General features: G+C 36.8%; 1 protein-coding gene across 11 annotated transcripts in view; it reads left to right on the top strand.

Moving 5' to 3' along the window:
• The window catches only part of ZPLD1 (zona pellucida like domain containing 1), a 417,570-nt gene extending 396,132 nt beyond the window's left edge, over positions 1–21,438 (top strand). For all 11 annotated transcript variants that reach the window (XM_041725970.1, XM_041725944.1, XM_041726019.1 and 8 more), the window contains 5 exons: positions 796–876; positions 10,513–10,684; positions 12,030–12,138; positions 18,507–18,536; positions 18,943–21,438. In XM_041725970.1, the coding sequence (XP_041581904.1) occupies positions 796–876; positions 10,513–10,684; positions 12,030–12,138; positions 18,507–18,536; positions 18,943–19,118 (568 nt within the window). In that variant the 3' untranslated portion in view covers positions 19,119–21,438. The remainder of the gene's footprint in view (positions 1–795; positions 877–10,512; positions 10,685–12,029; positions 12,139–18,506; positions 18,537–18,942) is intronic.
• Positions 21,439–21,821: the final 383 nt, after the last annotated feature.

Genomic DNA, 21,821 nt, shown 5'->3' with positions numbered 1-21,821 from the left:
GGATCCCATCCTACCCTATAATAACATTATAATGTGTACATGGTTTACTTTGGGTTTCTCACCTATTATTACATAAAATTTGTATCCTGAAGAATATTCTCCAGTATACTCTGGAAATTTAGTTCCTCCCTTTTTTTCTTCTTAGTATTGCTGTTCTTGGATCTTTAAAACTATCTTATCAAATGCAGGATTTTAAACAAAATGTTGGCATTTACTTCCCATAGACTAGTAATTTTTATAACAGCAGAGTTGGAAGGAAATAATGCATAAACCTAGGCACAGTATGTCTTGTGGAGGAAGGCTGTGTATTTGCCTCATGGTTTTCTTTTATCTAAAACAGTGTCTATCATAGACCTCCCACTTGCGCCACCACTGATTCTGGCATAATTTTCAGTGTATGATTTATGCACCAAACTCCTTGTTGTATATAGTATAATATCTTCCATCATTTGTTGGATATAGTAATTTCTGGAAACAAAAGGCTGTTGTTCATAGTGAACATAGAAGCATCTCTGTAGCTTACTTTTGGCTTTTGTTTCTTCTTATACACAATTTTTGTGTTTGTGTGATATTAACCTCAGCCCCACTTGATATAGGATGGCAGTTTGCTGCAGATTTTTAAACACCTTGAGCTTAGGAGAACATTTTAATAATCAAGAAGCCTCTGAAATAACTAATAAAAATATGATCCTATTCTATGGGGTAAGACATCTGTCAATATTTACTTCCCTTGGATTAGTAACTAATATCCAAAAGGAGGTTCTGACTCTCGGCTATGCTTGCCTCTTTCTGCAGATGGAATGTCTTAATGGATTATTGCTACACAACCCCATCAGGGAACCCAAATGATGATATTCGATATGATCTCTTCCTTAGGTAAGTCTTGTATTGATAGCAAAATCCTAGTTGTATATAGCTGAAATGAAAACTCCAGGATTGTAGGGCACTTCTATAGCTTTAAGTTTAAAGTTACATTTTGAGCTTTTAGTTCTTAAAAAGCTGGAAGAATAAAACTTGAGAAGAGTTTTCAACACAAAAATGCTGATAAAGCTATTGTTGAATGAAACTGCAAGTAAGTTAGGTCCATCAAAGATGTTTTATTCATGTTTAGGACATATGGGAATATTTCACTGTCTTAGAAAAAGCACAGTTTGGGTATTATTGGTAATCAGAGAAAGGCAGGGGGAGGTACTATTTATTCACAGCTAGACAGTCTCATCGTATGTCATGGGGAGTAAAATTAAAGTAATGGTATAGATAATTTAGACCCCCAAATGCTTTTCTTCATTTATCAGTATTTAATAAGAAAGTATGATATAAGCCTACTACTCCTTTATCAGAGCCAATAATTTCAACTTCATTCCCCAATAGACAATGATAGAGTGAATGTAATCTACATTTGGGGAAAGGGGACATTGATCATAAAAACATTCAATCATCCCAGTTTCCTTTCAGCATTTTTATCTGACAGCAGAGCAGACTTGAGAGTCAAGCAATGGCTTCTAATCATGCTTATAAAATGCAGTTGGCTCAGATCACTGCTGCTTATTGACACATGATGGGAGCAATATGATGGGAAACCAAAAGAATATGTTTTATTGCTTAATCAAGGTTAAGAGGATGGTCAGAGGCTAGGTCAAACTGACACTCTTACATCCTATTGCTGGAAGTGTTAATTTGGGCAATGTTTTGGGGAAAAAAAAGTCTGTATCAAAAGCCTTAAAATATTCCATATTCTTTGATTGAATATCCACAAGTTTGGAAGCATATTATAAAATATTTATGATTTTCTGATCTATCACTGATATTTAAAATAGTAAAACTTGAGGGCAAACTGGGTGTTCAGCAATGAGGAAATGGCTAGGTGAGTTATAGAGAACTAATGATTTGAGATCTCACACAGGCACTAGATTATATAAAGTTACTTCTAAAACAGGGAAAAATAAGACTGGTTCTGTTTTATTTCCTACCTTTCTGGCTTCTTAGTATTTTTATCCTTGGTAAAATCATTTTAAATTACATTTTAAATTAATCAAATATGAGGTGAGAGAATCAGCATATATAATTATATGTACAATGAACCTCATTTGTATAATATATGATAGAAAAGGCCGTAAGGAAATACATCAGCAGGCTCACAGTGGTTATTTATGCATGGTAGGATTGTGAATCATTTTGTTTTGATGTTTTTCTTATTTTCCAAAATTGCTATAATGACCACATACTGATAATCTGGAATATGATTGTCAGACTTCTAGTATGACTGTGGCTTAGGGTTGAATTTCTTTAGTGTTCTTGTCAGAACTATAGAGAGTGAAGTGAGTAGCTAAATGAGTTTCTCAAATGTCAGTTGCAATGAAAGTAGGGGAAAAAGAAAACTGAGAAATCCCCAAATATGTGTTTGTGTTGATAAAAATAATTAAGATCAAGACCAAATGGTGCAGAGGGAGGTCTGTAGGAAGCAGTGTGGGGAGAGGTGGCAGGAGAAGCAGGGAAGAAAAGTCAATGTTGAGGGGTTGGGGTAGTAGCAGATTTCATAAACAGCCAAGAGAAATGCACACCCAGAAGGAGAGGGTACCACTCTGAGTGGGAGTTGTTAGGAACAGAGCTGAAACCCAACAAGCCAACAGCCCTGGAGAATGTGGAGAATGAAGGGATAGAGAATGACCAGAGCCTCAGAAGTGGTAGATCTCAGAAAGTGCCAGGAAAAGTGTACCTTCTAAAAGTGAAGGATTCACCTAGGAAGATAAGAGCCATGGTTGAATAGGCTTGTGAATGAAGCTGAGGAACATGGAGCTGATAGTAGAACTCTTGATATCTTAGGTTCAGAGAGGCAGGGAAAACTCAACTACACAATTATGGTGCATTCAATGGAAACTTGTCCTTGTAAAACAAAGGCGGGAGAACCTCGAGTTGAGGAAATCCTTGAGGAAAGTCCTTAATGCTCCACATTGCCCAAAGAGTCCCCAGAAAAATGACATGTCTAGGGAAATCCAACCTTTCAAATGTGAATGGTAAGCAATGAAGATACTGCTTGCTATATTCCAATGTACTACACAAAATATGTAAAAAAAAAAAAAAAAGCTGAGAAAAAAGTATTTTAAGGATAAACTCACTAGAAAGGGTTGCGTGAAAAACATAAGATTTGCAATTAGACATTGCAACATTAATTTTTTTATTACAAAGTAACCATAAAGGAACAAAAGCAAATTTAAACAAGTGGGATTATATCAAACTGAAATCTTCTGCACAGCGAAGAAAATCATCAACAAAATGAAAAGGCAATCTACTGAATAGGAAAACCAAGAAAGAGTCTGGAATTCTAGTCCTATTTGGCAGTAACGACACAGCATCTCTCCTTCCATGATGAAGTGTTGGCAAAGGAAGTCAGCTAAAATATAAGGTTTATGTAAGATTCTGAGTCTCATAAGATAATTGTCCAAAACATCCTATCTTATGAGAGGCCAATATCTAAAAAATATAAAGGGAAGTCTGGATGACTCATTTGGCTAAATGTTTTATTCTTGATTTCAGCTCAGGTCATGATCTCAGGATCATGAGATTGAACCACATGTTGGACTCCATGCTCAGTGGGGAGTCTGCTTGAGATTCTCTCTGTCTCCTTCTCCTTCTCCCTCACCTCTCAAATAAATAAATACATTTTCAAAAAAATATAAAGAACTCCTATAACTCAACAGAAAAAAAAAACCTCATTCAAGAATGGGCAGAAGACATGAATAGGTATTTTCCAAAGAAGACATAGAGATGGCCAACTGGTACCTGAAAAGATGTTCAACACCATCAATTACCAAGGAAATGCAAATTAATACTATAATAGAGATAGCACCTCACACCTCTTAGAATGGGTACATCAAAAAGATAAGAAGTAGCAAGGGTTGGTGAGGATGTAGAGTAAAGGAAATACTTAGGCACTGTTGGTGGGATTGGAAATTGTATAGCCACCATGGAAAACACTATGGGGTTTCCTCAAAAAATTAAAAATAGGCAGGACACCTGGGTGGCTCAGCCACCTAAGTGTCTGCCTTCAGCTCAGGTCACAATCCCAGGGTTCTGGAATCAAGCCCCTCTTTGTGCTCCCTGCTTCCTGTTTCTCCCTCTCCCTTTGCCCCTCCCTCCCACTCATTCTTGCTCTTGCTCTCTCTCTTGAATAAATGAATAAAATCTTAAAAAAAATAGAATCACCATTTGATCCAGCAGTTCCACTACTAGGTACTTATGCAAGAAAATGAAAACCCTAACTCAAAAAGATATATGGACCTCCATGTTCGTTGCAGCATTATTTACAATAGCCAAAGCATGGAAACAACCTAAGTGTCTATTGATGGATGAATGGATAAAGAAATTGTGAACGGATATCACATGGGGGAAAAACCTCTTATAGATATCGTAGATACAGAGAACAGATTAGTGGTTGCCAGATATGGGACTTGGGGGTGAGAGATATGGATGAAGGTCAAAAGGTGGGGAAAAAAATTAAAACAGGGAAAACAGAGAAGGACAAGAAGAGAAGGAGAAAAAGAGCAAGGAGGCAAGGAAAAAATTGTCGAGATGACAATTTGTGGTGAGTTCCTTGGGTGTTCTTTTTGTTTCATATATCCTAGACTTAGAACTGAAGAAGTCAGTAACTCAGAAATATTAGTGGGCACAGATATAAATGAATGAATAGGTGATAAACCTGTCCAAATGAATGAATGAGTGAATGATGATAAAGCCTGTCCTCTCAAGCCAAAAGACTAGGAAAGGAACAGCCTAGTAAGCAGAAAACTTGCACAATAATTGTACTACTCTTAGTCTAACACCACAAAATGGACTGTGGTTTCATCTCCAACCCGGCCAGCAAAGGCTGAGTGGAGAGCCAAATTTCCACAGTTGTCTGGCCTTAACAAGGCATCCCAATCTCCCCTATAGGATAATTTCAGAGAAGCTGAGTAGGGATTCTGTACTTCTATTCTCACAAGGCAATAATGAAATACCCTTACTTTAGTCTCATGTCAAAGAAGTCCCAGTGGAGAGTCAGGACTATTCTTACTGCCCCACAGAAACAAGGCCATAGTCCTTGGGGCGTTGCTGAAGGCCACTCCTACCTTGGCTAATCAGCCAGATATTAGTAGATGCCTAATGGGGAGTAGAAACTCTCACCCTACCATCAACAAGATCCCCAATCCTTGGGTCCAGAAACGCCAAGAAAGATTCTGGTATTCTAGTCCTATTTGGCAGTAATGACATAGCATCTCTCCTTCCATGATGAAGTATTGGCAAAGGAAGTCAGCTAAAATATAAGGTTTATGTAAGATTCTGAGTCTCATAAGATAATTGTCCAGATGTCCTAGGTTCAGTAAAAATCACCTGTCACAACAACAATCAGGAAGATCTCAAAATGGATGAGAGATCTAAATGTGAGACAAGATTCCATCAAAATCCTAGAGGAGAACACAGGCAACACCCTTTTTGAACTTGGCCACAGTAACTTCTTGCAAGATACATCCACAAAGGCAAAAGAAACAAAAGCAAAAATGAACTATTGGGACTTCATCAAGATAAGAAGCTTTTGCACAGCAAAGGATACAGTCAACAAAACTAAAAGACAACCTACAGAATGGGAGAAGATATTTGCAAATGACCTATCAGATAAAGGGCTAGTTTCCAAAATCTATAAAGAACTTATTAAACTCAACACCAAAGAAACAAACAATCCAATCATGAAATGGGCAAAAGACATGAAGAGAAATCTCACAGAGGAAGACATGGACATGGCCAACAAGCACATGAGAAAATGCTCTGCATCACTTGCCATCAGGGAAATACAAATCAAAACCACAATGAGATACCACCTCACACCAGTGAGAATGGGGAAAATTAACAAGGCAGGAAACAACAAATGTTGGAGAGGATGCGGAGAAAAGGGAAGCCTCTTACACTGTTGGTGGGAATGTGAACTGGTGCAGCCACTCTGGAAAACAGTGTGGAGGTTCCTCAAAGAGTTAAAAATAGACCTGCCCTACCACCCAGCAATTGCACTGCTGGGGATTTACCCCAAAGATTCAGATGCAATGAAACGTCGGGACACCTGCACCCCGATGTTTCTAGCAGCAATGGCCACAATAGCCAAACTGTGGAAGGAGCCTCGGTGTCCATCGAAAGATGAATGGATAAAGAAGATGTGGTTTATGTATACAATGGAATATTACTCAGCAATTAGAAACGACAAATACCCACCATTTGCTTCAACGTGGATGGACCTGGAGGGTATTATGCTGAGTGAAATAAGTCAGTCGGAGAAGGACAAACAGTGTATGTTCTCATTCATTTGGGGAATATGAATAATAGTGAAAGGGAATATAAAGGAAGGGAAAAGAAATGTTGGGAACTATCAGGAAGGGAGACAGAACATAAAGACTCCTAACTCGGGGAAACGAACTAGGGGTGGTGGAAGGGGAGGAGGGCGGGTGTTGGAGGGGAATGGGTGACGGGCACTGAGGTGGACACTTGATGGGATGAGCACTGGGTGTTTTTCTGTATGTTGGTAAATTGAACACCAATAAAAGTTAATAAAAAAAAAAAAGAACAAGTGGTAACAGGTTAAAAAAAAAAACAATCAGGAAGATCTCAAGATGATTAGGAAAAGGACAAAAATAAATGTGACAGAGTTTAGAATTATCTAAAAAAAAAAAAAGATTTTAAAGCAGTCATTATTGAAAGTTTTAACAGGCAATAGCAAACGTGCTTTTAATAAATGGAAAAATAGGAAGCCTTGACAATGAAATGGGAAGTCTCTGAATGGAAAAGGAAGACATAGGAAGAAAAAAATGAGAAATTTAGTACTTAAAAATACAATAATCAAGAAAACTAAATATGCAATTACCCTACAGTCTAGCAATTGCATTCCTGGACATTTTTCTCAGTGATAAGGAGGCTTATATAAGGGACTCACACAAAAAAATGTATACATAAATATTAATGACAACTTTATTTGCAATAGCCAACTTTTAGCTATTTGCAATAGCCAAAAACTGGAAAAAAATGGATATTCTTTAATAGATAAGTAATTAAACTAACTGCAGTATATCTATAGCATGAAATACTACTCCTAAATAAAAATTAATGGATTATTGATTTCTATAACATAGATGCATCTCCAGATAATTACACTGAGTAGAAAAAAATCAAATCCCCAAAGGTTACATATTGCATGATTCCATTTATATAACACTTTGAAAAGATGAAATTTTATTAGAAAATTCTAATGTATAAATGAAGTTTTCTTAAAAAAACATAGTGATGGTGGGTGGTGCCTGGGTGGTTCAGTCAATTAAGTGTCCAACTCTTGATTTGGGCTCAGGTCATGATCTCAGGGTTGTGGGATGGAGCCCTGCATTTTCCCCACACCCAGTGGGGAGTCTGCTTGAGATTTTCTATCTCTCCCTCTGTCCCTTCCCCTACTTGTGCACTCTCTCTCTCTCTCAAAAAAAAGTAAACAAACAAACAAACTTTAAAAAAAAGTCATAGTGATGGTGATAGAATTATAAGAATTCAGGTAAGAAAGGATAGGACAATAAAAGAGAAGGCTATAAAAATGAGTAAAGGGAAATGGATGGAACTAAAAAACAATGTGCTACAGAAAAATTTCTATAAGACAGAAGGAAGACATAATTAGGTGTTCCAGGGGGAATAGACACAGCAGAAAGCACAGTATGGGACAGAGCAAATAAAACTAGGCAATGCAAATAAAAAGAAACAAATATAAAGGAAAAGATAAAAAGGATTAGAGTAGGAAAAATAGAAAAAGAAGGTAGGCCAAGGGAATCCAATACAGACATAAAGGATGCCCTGGATGAAATCAAAGGTTTTGTCAAATGGAAATGAGGAGAACTATAAAAAAAGACATAATCAGAAATATAATAAAAATGAGAGACTTTAATTCCCTTCTCTCAGGAAACTCAGCTCTGGTGGCCAACAATTAAGTAAGGGTATAAAAGATCTGAATGACATAGTCAATGAGCTATATATTAATAGTTGACAATACTTAACAATATGGAAACAGAAAATCACTATGACTTGGCAGTTTTAAACACTTAAATAACACTTGGATCTGAATTGGAAATACAAACCAAAATTTTGCAGTAAGTAAAGAAAAAAGTAAGTTCTTTGAAAAAACAAATAATCCCAAGCTAACCTAATCAGGAAAAGGGATGAACAAATCCACAAAATACCCCCAAACGTGGAAATGGCCCTACCCAATATTATACCTAATAATAGTTCTAAAATTATTAAAGGAATGTGACATCATGTGAGATTAGCCACATAGACAAAATTAGATTAGTGAGATAAGAAATAGTTCCAAAACACATGGTAAGAATTTATAATGTGATAGACTGTGACATCACAAATCAGTAGGATAAACAGAGATTTTAAAAATAGTGCTGGACAGTAGATATCCATGTATGGATATGTATGACCAACCTCTGCGAGTTTCAAACTTTTCTTCTGCAGCTTCTTCACCATCCTCAGCCTTCCTAGAGTTGAAGAGACTTAGGGCCTTGTTCTGGATTAGTTTTTGGCTTAAGGGACTGTTGTGGCTGGTTTGATCTTCTCTCCAGACCCCTGGAACTTTCTTCATATCAGTACTAAGTGTGTTCCACTTTCTTATCATTCCTGCGTTCGCTGGAATAGCACTTGTCATTTCCTTCAAGAACTTTTCCTTTGTTTTCACAACCCGGCTCACTGTTTAGTCCAGGAGACCTAGCTTTCAGCCCATCTCAGCTTTCAACATGCCTTCCTCACTAAGCTTAATCATTTCTAACTTTTGATTTAAAATGAGAAATATGTGACCTTTCTTTTCACTTGAACAATTAGAAGCCATTGTAGGACTATTAAGCAGCCTAATTTCATTATTGCATCTCAGGGAATAGGGAGGCCTGAGGAGAGGGAGAGAGATGGGGAAACATCTGGTCCGTGCAACAGTCAGAACACATTTGCTGGTTAAATTCTCTGTCTTTTAGGGGCAGAGTTTGGTCGGGGTGGGGGGAGCCCAAATTACAATAGTAACATGTAAGATCACTGACCATAGATCACCATAACAAATATAATAACAATGAAAAAGTTTGAAATATTGTGAGAATTACCAAAATGTGACACAGAGACAGGAAGTAAGCAAATGCTGTTTTGCTGCAAAAATGGCACCACTAGACTTGCTCAAGGCAGAGTTGCCACCAACCTTCAATCTGTAAAAACCACAATCTCTGCAAGCACAATAAATTAAAGCACAATGAAACAAGACATGACTTGCTAAAAGCCATACAATAAAATATTGAAAATTTAACATAAAAATAAAGCTCTTGTGTATGTATGAACACAGACACACACATGCACCCGCACTCAAGAAATGTCCAAAGCTAAGCAACAAAGTCAAACAATTTGCAGCTTATATAACAAACAAGAACTAGTGTTCCTAACACATAAAGAACTTGCAGAAATCGGAAAGAAAAAGCACAACAAAATAGAAATTTGGGCAAAGGACAAAAACAATTTTCTGATAAAGAAATACAGATGGCTCTAATGTATACGAAAAGATGCACATAGTCATTTCCACAGACTTAAATGCAAATTTAAATTATATGGTGACAGTTTATTTTTCCTACCCGATAGTAAACAATTCAGAAACACTTCCATACACTTTGTTAATGTAGCTCTGGGGGAAATGAGGGTTTTTTTTTTCATACTTTACTGGGGGAGTACAAACTGCAATGCGATTTACAGAGGGCAATGTAGCAAAGTCTGTTAAACAATCCTACAGATGTATTGTACAGATAATTTTGTGTATATTCAAAATAATGTATAAGGCTATTCAGTATTACTTTGTAAGAAAGCAAAAGATTCAAAATAATGCAAAGGCACATAAATAGGGACCTGATAATGTAAACGCTGGCACATGTGCTTGATGGAATACTATACAGTGTGCAAAAAGAATGAGGTGTCTTGATAAATATTCATAGGGAAAGATCCCCAAAATCCCTTGCTAAATTTTTAAAAAAGGTACGGTACAAAATAATGTAGATAGTGTCTTATTTTTTTTAAGAAGGAATAAACAATAGGAATTCATTGCTTCAGCTTCTATACGTATGTATATACCCTGGGAGGATGCAACAGCAAGTGAGGTCACCTCTGGCAGATTTGAATGTGGATGCAGAATGATGTGGACAAGGGCAACGATGGGGGGAAGATTTTTCACTACATATATTTTATACTGTTTGGATTTTTGAACCTTATGAAAATATAATCCCTCTAAAATTTCTATTATAATCAGAAATTGATCTCCTTAAATTTTACGATCTAGGTCACTCGTCATATTTGTTGAGTTATCTTATGCTCTTATTAAATATCTGTAACACGGCATGATTTTGTTAGCTCTTAATACTGCAGAAATTAGTTTACCATTTCCATTGGGCTGGTAATTTCCAGTAACGTCCTGTTTTCACATTCCCTAAAATGTAGCTGTGACAAAGATCCTCAGACCACCGTCATTGAAAATGGCAGAAGCCAGCAGGGCCGGTTTTCCTTTGAAGTGTTCCGATTTGTGAAACACAAGAATCAGAAAATGTCCACCGTCTTCCTGCACTGTGTTACCAAGCTCTGCAGAGCTGATGACTGCCCCTTCCTTATGCCTGTATGTTTTTAGCAACTTTATTCTAAATTGTCAAATTGATCTAAGGTGAAAGGTTGTCAAGTGTTAGGAACTAATTTCTGTACCAAAAGTGCATGTGTGTCAGGTCAGATGGTTTTAAGTAGAGTTTATTTATTCATCCAGTAAAGATCTACTGAATGCCTACTTTGTGCCAAGCATAATACTGGGAATACAGACACGTGTGCAGAAATTCTGAACTCATTTAGCTTGTGTTTGAGGACCATGACATAGTCATGGAAGAAAATAAGACAAAAATGTTATGGGGCAAAGGCAGAAATATATGGGTTGTGGTAAGAGGCAGTATTCACCATTGTGAGAGAGCCAGAGATTGGGAGGTTTGATGGAAGAGGAAGACGTGAAACCCGGGGTGTGATTTCGAAGGTGGAGAAACCCTGAAGCGATAAAATCAAGAGTGTGAGAGACACTCCATGTCATAGGTTGACCAAATTCACAGACACATAAGACAGAGTAACCAGGGAACTGCTAAGCTTTCAGTAAGGTGATGGATTAGAGTTAGAGGATGAGTGGAAAACCTATGGAGGGGGAAGGGCTGGCACTAGAAAGGTAGATTTGGGACTGAGGGCTCAGGAATCCCTTGGATTACAGGTTAGAAAAGGTGTGGATCTGAACTGCATACAGCCATCATTAAAATGTTGATCCATTTAATAGTAAAAAAATATATATAATATATACTTACCATATATAAAATATTATATATTATATAAAATATAAAATATATTTTTATTATTTATTATTATTTATATAAATATATATAATATATATATATATATATATATATTTCTGACAGGCCTCTAAGGTCACATCCATATTAGCCTGAGGAAAAAAATGAAGCCACATTTTTTATTTAAAATAGTTTTAATAAGTTTTTATTTATGTGCAAATTCATGCATTTCTTCTCAACAAGTGATGGCTTGGTCCTAACCAGCTATGTCAGATGGGGTTAAATGGTGAGTCCACATTACCTTGACTGTGCTGACCGACACTTCTGGAAAAAATTTATTAAAGGCTTGAGAGAAATAAAACTAGGAAAGTTTGATAAACACAGCTCTTTTTCAGGAGAACCACTGAGCTATGTAAATTAATGAGGCAAAGCACAATTATAACGGGAAGAAAGAAGAAATGTGGCCCAAGCCAGGATAAGAATCGCTGTAGCAGTTATATGCAAAGTAATTAAATAAATGCACAGAAGTAAATGGATAAAATTAAACATGTGGTATCTCTTCCAAAAGAATCTGCTTTCCAAATGGCCATAAAGAACCAATTTTGTGCCGGTGTGGAATCTCATTTGTTTTCATTAACACCTCAGATTTGCGGCCACAGAGAAAGGAGGGATGCGGGGAGGAGGACCACTTGGAGCCCCCCGAGCACGTCTGGAAACGCCGTCCTCTCTGCTGGTCCCATCATTACTCGGAGTGGTAGGAACATTCCTCCTTTTGTGTGTAGTAATAGATTCTTCCAAAATGGCTTATTACTTGGCTTCTAAGGAGAACTCAAAGTGGTTTCTAAACAGCACTAATTAACTGTGAAACAAGATAAACTGCTAAGCAACTTTAATTTCACAGTAGTTTCCTGTTTACTCAACTTTCACACAAAGGGCAATATTGTCTTTACAATATTTCCCTTTTCACGCATGCACGCGCTACGCATGCACACACACAGATATACCTGCTGGACGTGTGTCACTCTCCCCTTGCCCGAGCTGCTCTCAGCCCCAGAAGATGGGCCCATGTGAACTGCACCCGTCCACTGCTTTGCATCCAGTGTTTGCTTGGGTATGGCCAGTAGGGTGGCTCCATCAGGGCATGGACGTGAAGTCTACACAACTTCTCCCAGACAACTTCCCCCACAGAACTGGAAACTCCCCCCTTGGCCCATAGCCCAGGGAACTTGACTTTTTCGTGTGAATTCCCTATATCTTCATAAATAGTCCTATTAAGCTTTTCTAAAAAAGTTTAAGTACCCATGTGAGTAATTTGTTTCTTCCCAGGATCCTGAATATTACACACCCCTTCCAACGCACTCAATCACAGTCTGAATCTAATAGACACAGTTGATACACATATATTCTCAGGTACACAAATATGAAATAATAAAAGTGTGCGTGTGCATTTATGCACACACTCCCCAAAGGAAAATTGCTTTGTATCAGTGTGAACCCAGAGACATTCAGAATCAATTGGATAAAACAGATGTGCAATGTAAATAACACAAACTTAAGTCAGAAAAACTGGTTCTAGCTCCAGCTTTTATCTAAACAAACTATGTGACTTAGGATTTTATGTCACTTCTCTGGGCAAATATTTCTTTATTTCTAACATGAGGGGTCTGAAGAAGTTGGCTTTAAGATTCTAACTTTATAGCTCTAAATTTTGTCTTAAAAAAGGCAGAATTATGATCTGGATTATATTGTAACAGTTTTTTTTCCTCAATTTTATATGAGCCATAAGGCTATTATGTTTTGAATAAGTTATCGTCATTTTCCTCCCATAACTCCTGTTCCACGGTGAAAAGAAAGTTTTGCCTGAAATAGATAATTAAGCAAAATGTGGTTTGGGCCTAAAAAGTTAAGACAATTGCTTGAATTATTCACTCCTCTGTGTTTGTGTAGACAGCATTATTTAAAAACAAGCCAGTGTGTTTTTAAAAATAATGCAGAAATTTATTAAATATGAAATCTCAGACTTAGTCTGCACTCCCTGAGGTTTGGTATGTGTTTTGAGTGGTTTGAAAATGACTGGCTTGTGGTTTGTGAAAGGCCCAATTCTTATCTCTGTCCGGCTGTCAGAAATAGCTCATAGAATTACACTGTATGGAAACTCTTGTTACCAATAATTAGGAATGCTTTTGGGTAGGCACAATAAAAAATATTTTTATTTCTGTAGAACATATCTAGAATCAGTTTTGTATAAGAAAAAAAAAAAACAAACAAACCTTGAAAGTGACATCTCTCTGCCCTTGTTGAGTAGATGGCTTTTCCTCATTAGCCTCCTTGCTTCTTTCTTACCTGGGTCAAATCAAATTTAAATATTATACATTTTGATTAATTTGTTAGTGTAAGATAAATTTTTTATAAAGACCAACATTTCTAAGACCCTCAAATCCCAGTAAAGATTACCAACTAGAAGTTTCTAATACTACCATAGCTAACCAGCCATGCAGGTTTGTAGGGTTCACCTACACCATATTCAGTTGCCCAAAATATCTGTGCTAAAACCTTAAGGAGCTAATGCCCTGATCATAGTGCCCCTGATGTCATGCCTGAATTTCTTCCTTTCCAATTTCAACCTATTTTCACCTCAAGGATAACATTCATTTTCCTTTTATTTTTATTTATTTATTTATTTATTTATTTATTTATTTATTTATTTACTTACTTACTTACTTACTTACTTACTTACTTACTTACTTATTTATTTATTTGAAAGAGAGAGAGAGAGGGATCATGAGCAGGGGGAAGGGCAGAGGGAGAAGTAGGCTCACTACTGAGCAGGGAGCCTGATGTAGGACTTGATATCAGGACTCTGGGATCATGACCTGAGCCAAAGGCAGATGCTTAATTGGCTGAGCCACCCAGGCACCCTAACATTCATTTTCCAACACAGTAGTATTGTCTTGGTTACCTCCGTCTCCTCATCATCAAAGCCCCCAAAGAATCATGTTCAAACCTTCCAGATGCTCTTGATTCCTCTCTTTCTCTCTGCAGACTTATTTTTTATAATTTTGATAAATAGCCATAGGAAGGTGCTCATTTTGGGGCAATCATGGTGACCCCACTGTGTGGAAGGCCATATATAACAGTGTTTACATTATGATACTACAGTATCATAATTTAAAAATTATTCAATTATACATAAATACAGAACTCAGAAATCAAGCTATATCCATCCACAGGAAAATTCTATGTAAACGTATTGTCTGGCTTAATGATCAGGGCTACCTTCTTTTCTAAGTTTCACTTTATTTTTATCTTAAGTCAGCTAGAATTTATCTCTTCAGATCCTATGGCCGATTTTATATAGACAAGTCCAATTTCAGGCTTGATTTGCTCTCTCCAAAGCTCTCTGGTACTTGGGAGTTTTGCTCTGTTTACTCATTGAACCACTCCTTTCCCCTGGACATCTGACTTAGGTCAAGTTTAACAAGTTGTTAAAGCTCAGTACTTTTGTTTTAATGAAATCAAGGACATTCTGGTTATTTTTACCCAACATTGTAAATCCTTTTGTTGGTTGATTTAGCAAAATATTCATATCTTCAAAGTTTAAAATCCTCAAAATTCCTGAAGTATTCTTTTTTGTAAGCTTTTATTTATTTGTCAGAGAAAGAAAGAGGGAGAGAGCATGGGGGAGTAACAGGCAAAGAGAGAACAGTCTCTGCTGAGCAGGACTTAAACTCAGGACCCTGGGATCATGACCTGAGCCAAAGGCAGGTGCTTAACTGAGCCACCCAAGCATCCCTCCTGAAGTGTTCTTATTTTATGCCCCACATGCTGTTAACTATTCACTAAGGGAATGCTTATCATGGGGTAGAGTTCTGAAAATTCACAATTGCAAATACTGGGAAACAATAGTACCTAATTGTTTTATTATGTAAATTCCAATGGAGAAGTCCAAGCCAAGCTAGTCAACCCATGTCATTGAGTTTTATGGGGAGTTAATAAATTCATTGGAATCTCCACATGGGACAGACACTCTGCTAGGAACTGCAAACACACTAAAGAATGGTCTCTGCTCTCAAGGATCTTAACATTCAAAAGTAGAGAGACTTGACAAATGTAACACACAGTGGAAGGGATAAAGTTTGGAACTTCTCAGGGTGGCTGGGTGGCTCAGTCTGTTGTGCTTCCGACTCTTGATTTCAGCTCTGGTCATGATCTCAGGGTTGTGAGATTGAGCCCCCGGTCAGCTCTCTGCTGGGTGTGGCACCTGCTTAACACTCTCTCTCTCTCTCTCTCTCTTGGGCGCCTGGGTGGCTCAGTTGGCTGAGCTTCTGACACTTGACTTTGGCTCAGGTCATGATCTTAGGGTCCTAGGATCAAGCCCTATGTTGGCCCATAGGGGAGATGGGGCTTGATGATTCGCTTGATGATTCGCTCCATCTCCTTCTGCCCCTCCCACCCTGCTTTCTCTCTCTCAAATAAAATAAATACATCTTTTTAAAAAACCTCTCCCTCTCCCTCTCCCTCAGCCCTCCCTCTCTAAAAAAAAGTTCAGGAGTTCTGAATTTGACATATATAGTCCATTTTACCATATATGTAGGTAGCTAAAGATTAAAAAGAGTTTGCTTGTGCTAAGAAAGGAAAAATATTTATTCTGTATATATCTTTGTGCTAATGTTTACTTTTTCCATTTCTACTACGTATATGAGAGAAAAGCAGAGAAAAAGAATTTATCTACTGCTTCTGGCTTTCAAACAGCTATGGTATTGCTACCATTATTTTCTTCCTATGGGTCCTCAGCGAGCTGCATGTTTTTTGAACAGCCCATCAAGTTTAGTATTCCAATCTGTTCCAATTCCAGAAGGTTTCTTTTAATATATATGTATATGGTAAGACCAAGTAGGTATAAGAGAAAAAAAACAGAGTGTGTGGTGGAAAAGATCTGGAAAGTGTCTACCTCTCCTTTGGGACTAGACCAAATTGCAAGATACTGGAAATTGAAGGACACCAGAAACAGCTACTACATAAAGTGATTCTCTCTACCTTTATCCACTATCAAATATAATTCCAAATAATATTCAAATATTACCTGCTTTGATTTTAGCCATCTGCCAGGGTAGGATGCTTTCATTTTTTTATAGTCCCAGAACCTATAGCTGATATAGCTCATTTGACAGTTTGTCTCACGTGAAGATTTGTCCCACAGCCCAGGCCTGGAGAGGGATACCTGGGATATTGTTCCTACAGAAGTATTTGTGGTAATGTGGGAGAGAAGGGAATATTCTGACCTCTTTAATTAACTTCAGGATGCAGAAAATAGTGTGGGCATCCAGTCCTAGCACTTCCTTTTTAAAAGATTTATTTATTTATTTGAGACAGAGAGAGAGAGAGAGAGCGCACAAGCATGAGACAGGGAGAAGGAGAATCAGGCTCCCTGCTGAGCAGGGAGTCAGATGTGGGGCTCCATCCCAGGACCCTAAGATCATGACCTGAGCCAAAAGCAGATGCTTAACCAACGGAGCTACCCAAATGCCCCAAGTCCTAGCACTTTCACCTAATTTGGGACACATAGGAGGGAGGAGTTTCTATTCTTTAACCCCCCCCCCCCAAAAAAAAATAAGTGTGACTTGTAAGCAAAGAATAACTTTGAAAAAGGAACTTTAGAGCATTAGATATTCTCCATGTTCCAGTGAGGCAACTTATCTTGGAAATCTTTTGGAAGAATTGATCACAATTCATTCATTCCATCCATTTCCATGAGAAACAAATGTCTTTACAAAATAGTGTTGGTTAGAGGTTAGGGTTTTCCTAAGGGTGTCCTATAATGAAAATGTGTGGCTTTTTTTGTTCTTTTTGTCTTATAGTGGTGCACTGCACCATTCTAAAGAATACTATAAATAAGTACTCTATTAATTTGGGGCATTGTAATTCAGGCTAAAACAGCAGAATCATCATTTCTACCAAGACTCATGTGTCTTAAAAGACATGGCATCAGATGGCCTATAAATATCACATCAGGTTCTCCCAATCAATTGTTTCAAATACTAATCCTGGGGTTTCATAGCTTAAGATATTCATCTTTATAACTAAAAATATTTTCCATACTTGGCTAGTTTATATTATTTTAGAAAAAGAATTCTGAAGCTGAGCTTTTATTTAAACCTGTTTACTTTATCATGGAGGCTATGACAGATGGAAGTGTCTTCATCTGTAAAATGGGGGTAGCGATGATATTAAAACCATATGGCTGTTATGAGGACAAAATGTGATAACATGAAGGAGCACTTTGTAAACTGTATGGCATTACACACATGATAATTGTAATGATATTTAGACTCCAAAATCGAACAGTCAACTGCACACATTTTATGGTTCAAATAACGGACCTTCACAGACACATATATACTTTGTATTTAAGAACAAAAAGGAAATCCACTCATTGTGCATGATCGGGGTTAATGGCTATATGACTACCAAATGAGGAACACAGGTTGGGAAACCAGGTGAATCCATTTATTGCATCTATTATTATGTTTGCCAGGAACAAGTAAAAAACTGATGTCTTTAATCTTTTACTTAACAGATGCAAAAAACCCTACAATTCAAGATTAGGAGCCATGTTTTCCTTTCATTTAGTTATTAAGTGTGAATTTATCTTTTTGGAACTTAAAATGATGTTTTTGCAGATTATGATGGGCAAATTGGCAACACTTAAAATAGAGCGGCACTAAATAATGAATATTTCTCTAAAACAAAATAACAAATGGCAGGTTATAGAGCTACAAAAATGTAATAGCTGTTAACAATTACTGCCCCCACTAACGTGACTAAAGAGATAATGACAAAGCAAAGTTGGCAGGATAGAATATAATATAGTATATTTTGCAATTATATTTGTATGCCCGGGGCAGTGGCAGGGTTAGGCTTATGGAATAGAAAGATAATAAAACCTCAGACATGTGGAACAGAAAGAGAATGATTTAGGATGATTTTCATTATTGCCTTCCCCATGGAGCTTGTGGATGAAGATGAGGGCACATGTAGGTAAAAAGTAATCACAGAATTATAATAAGCATAAGTAAATATTTAGAGATACAATATCACTTTTCTTTTTCTTTTCTCTCCCAGACGAGACTCCAACGAACAATTCACAGCTTGGTAAGATAATGAACATATATTGAAAAGTATGATTTTCAAAAATTTTAAGTATTTTTTGACGATCAGTTGCAAAATTCTAAACAACTAAATATAATGAGTTCTGATTTTATGCATGTGTTATATTTTACGTAACAGTTCACTGAGGATTTCTGAATTGATATGTGACCTGTTGGTCAATTTTTATAGCATTTTATAGATGATTTTTTTTTGCCTGCCTATGGGATACAAGATATCTAAATCACATAATCCTTTGGTTATTGAATTATAGTCAAATAGATTATAGAATGAATCAACTTCATGCTCTTACTTTACAAGATACTAATGACAGATGTTTTGCAGGTATAAATGGGGATAAGGCGAGATAAATCTGATATTGGATTTTTCTACTGTGTTTTATTGCTTGCAGGTTCTCCAAATGAACCTCCTTTCCAGCTGAATGCTGTCACCAGTGCACTGATATCGGGAATGGTCATTCTGGGAGTCATGAGCTTTTCTCTTCTCCTGTGCTCACTGGCCCTTCTACAAAGGAAGACACCCACCAATTTGGTGTTGAATGGCATAAGAAACCCAGTCTTTGATTGACTGTAATGGTCCCTCCTCTTGAAAGAAGGATTCACTGACCATAGCATGGGTGACTGGTCAGTGTTTCATCCAAATTGAATGCCAGCCAGCATTTGATATTTGTAGGTTTGATAGGTTTCACAGTGTAGCTTGTTAGCCTAATGATAGCGAAAGAATTGTGGTGATATTGTTCTTGTCACTATGTATGTGGCCAGCCCTTTTTGTTTGGCACCAGTGGGTATAATGAGAAGAAGCGAACAATATTCAGGACTTAGATCACACAGGATCAGTCATATTTCATTTTATTTTAATTTTCTTTTGATTAATGGTTGTTATAGAGATAAAAGGTAGGCATAGAAAAAAGTACATTTGTTGCATTTTTCACCCTAAGCATTAAAACCCAATGTGATGGCATTTAGATTTGTATATGTGGTCCTAAAATGAAAGTTCCTTTTTTGTTTTATTCCAGATAATTCCAGCTTGGGGATATGTTTTAATTGGACTGGCCAATTCGGACACCTGAGATTTAATTACTCATTCTATAACCTGTGTTTTTGGCTGATTTCCATGTCTGATGACATTCATTAAAAAAAACCAAAACACCAACAATAAAACAACAAACTCTTGGGAAATGTATCTTAACCTACAGCATCTACTTGTGTAGCAAACCATAAAAATAGTCATTAATCTCTAAAGGATACTAAGTGACCCTAGAACATTATTCATTTGGTTAGAAATGAATGTGATCAGTTTTCTCCTGGTTCAAGTGAGAACATCAGCACATGTTGACTCTCCTCCCAGGTAAACAACTCAGCTGCCTTTGCAGCTGTGTTTCCAGCAGTGAGGCAAAGGCAAAGATCATTCTTCATTCAGGAGCCATTACAGGAGAAAACAAACCATAGTTGTGGGAGAAGACACTGTCCCCACACATAAGTATAGTGTTCCCATGGGGGAATTTAAGAACCTAGTTTCCTTTTTTTACCCCCGTGACAACGAGGAAACTGGGTAAGTACGTTTTGCAGAACATTGTTGGAGTCTCTGAAAAAATGTCCTTTTCCCACAAATTTCTGATGCTGGCTAAACAAAGAATCTGGAGGAGCCCTACTTTCTAAGGTGTCTTCTTGAAAATGTCATGATTGCCATGGAATAAACAGTATTTTCCTATAATAGTAAACTGCAAGAAGTATGTGATCCTTTATCAGTTTTGTAAAAAAAAAAAAAAAATGTTTCAAAGCCAAGGTTTAAGCAGCCTATGTTCTTATAAAAAAAAAAAAAAATCAACCTTCTGTTTGTTCACTCTATCTACACAACTGAATAGAAGAATTCGGTGACAAACATCAAAACCTAGCATGTGTGGCTACCAGAAGTGCTATGCTAACTATAACAACTGCTGTAGAGACTAATTTCTATTCAATATTTGTGACCCATTATTCAGAACTTAATTTACTATACTATATGCAAATCATTATGCAATTTTAAATTTGTTTCAAATGAAGTAGTTATGCTCTGAAGTTAATAATTAAATCAATCACCAAATCAAAAAACACCTTTTCTCCAATTTGCCTGAACAGATCAGAAGAAAGTGTTTCTATTATGATAATTAGCCATATGATTGCCTCACCTCTCTTTTTCAAGGTGTAGATACAGTCAAAGTGAAATGGGATCTGGAAAGTCTTTGGATAATTTATTTGATATTAAAAAGTCTAACACTTAAAAAGCCAACCTCTTCTTCCCTGTGTTACTTCAAAATCACTTTGAAGTGACCATTCTGAACTTTTATCTGTATTAAAATTTTGTTTTCTACTTTAAGGGGAAAAATCCTACAGGAAAAAAAAAAAAAAAAAAAAAAAGGAAAGACCATGCATGCTACCATGTGACCTCTCATGTGCATGGATAGTGTTAGTCTGGTAGATCTGTTTCAGGTACTTTAAGTGAATCGCCATTAATCTGAGGATTAAATCCTGTGAATAGAACATTATCATTAAAACCAGTTGGTCAGTTTGATTTTGTGCTTTGGGGATGCCTGCTGTTCCAGTGCTGACCTTTTATATTCTATATACCACTTTTGAAAACTGAGTAATGGACACATCATTTTGCAAGCCACTTACATCTCACATTATTTCTTTGCCACCCTTTCATCATAAATGGGAGAATCAGAGCTATAATGAGACAGACCAGGTTTGTTTTATATAGCTTTGTTCTCGTCAACCTGCAGTTATATGTAGTACTTAGTTGCACTGAATATTTGGGTTACTTTAGTGTGAAAGACTTACAAAATATGTGCAAATGTTCCTTCAGTTTTAATACCTCAAACTGTTTTTTTTTTTTTTTTTTTTTTGCACTTCAGGGGTAAGGTCTGATTATGTGTAAAAGATAATTGTTAATAAAATAATTATAAATGAATATCTTTAAAATAGTCATCTGGTTTTTTTAAAAAAACGATATTTCTCCTTCCTAGTCTCAACATACCCTTCCCACTTTCACAAGCATTAAGAAGTATTGAACTTAATAGAAGCTACCTAATGGGACAGGAAAGGGCAGCGATCTCTGAAGTTAGATGAAGCTTGTTCTCTCCATTTTGAGTTTCCTGGTTATGGCTCTGCGTCAGAAGACCTGTTCAGGAGAAGCTGATGGTAAAGAAGTGTACTTTACCTTGAATTTGAGCACTGATTAAAATTGAGCCTATAATGTTTAAAACTTTGAGGGGAAAGTCAGAACTGGAAA

Source organism: Vulpes lagopus, chromosome 1, assembly GCF_018345385.1.
Source record: "Vulpes lagopus strain Blue_001 chromosome 1, ASM1834538v1, whole genome shotgun sequence".
NCBI classification, from domain to species: Eukaryota; Metazoa; Chordata; class Mammalia; order Carnivora; family Canidae; genus Vulpes; species Vulpes lagopus.
The sequence above is the reverse complement of the archived record's forward strand: the minus strand, read 5'-3'. Positions and strand labels throughout refer to the sequence as shown.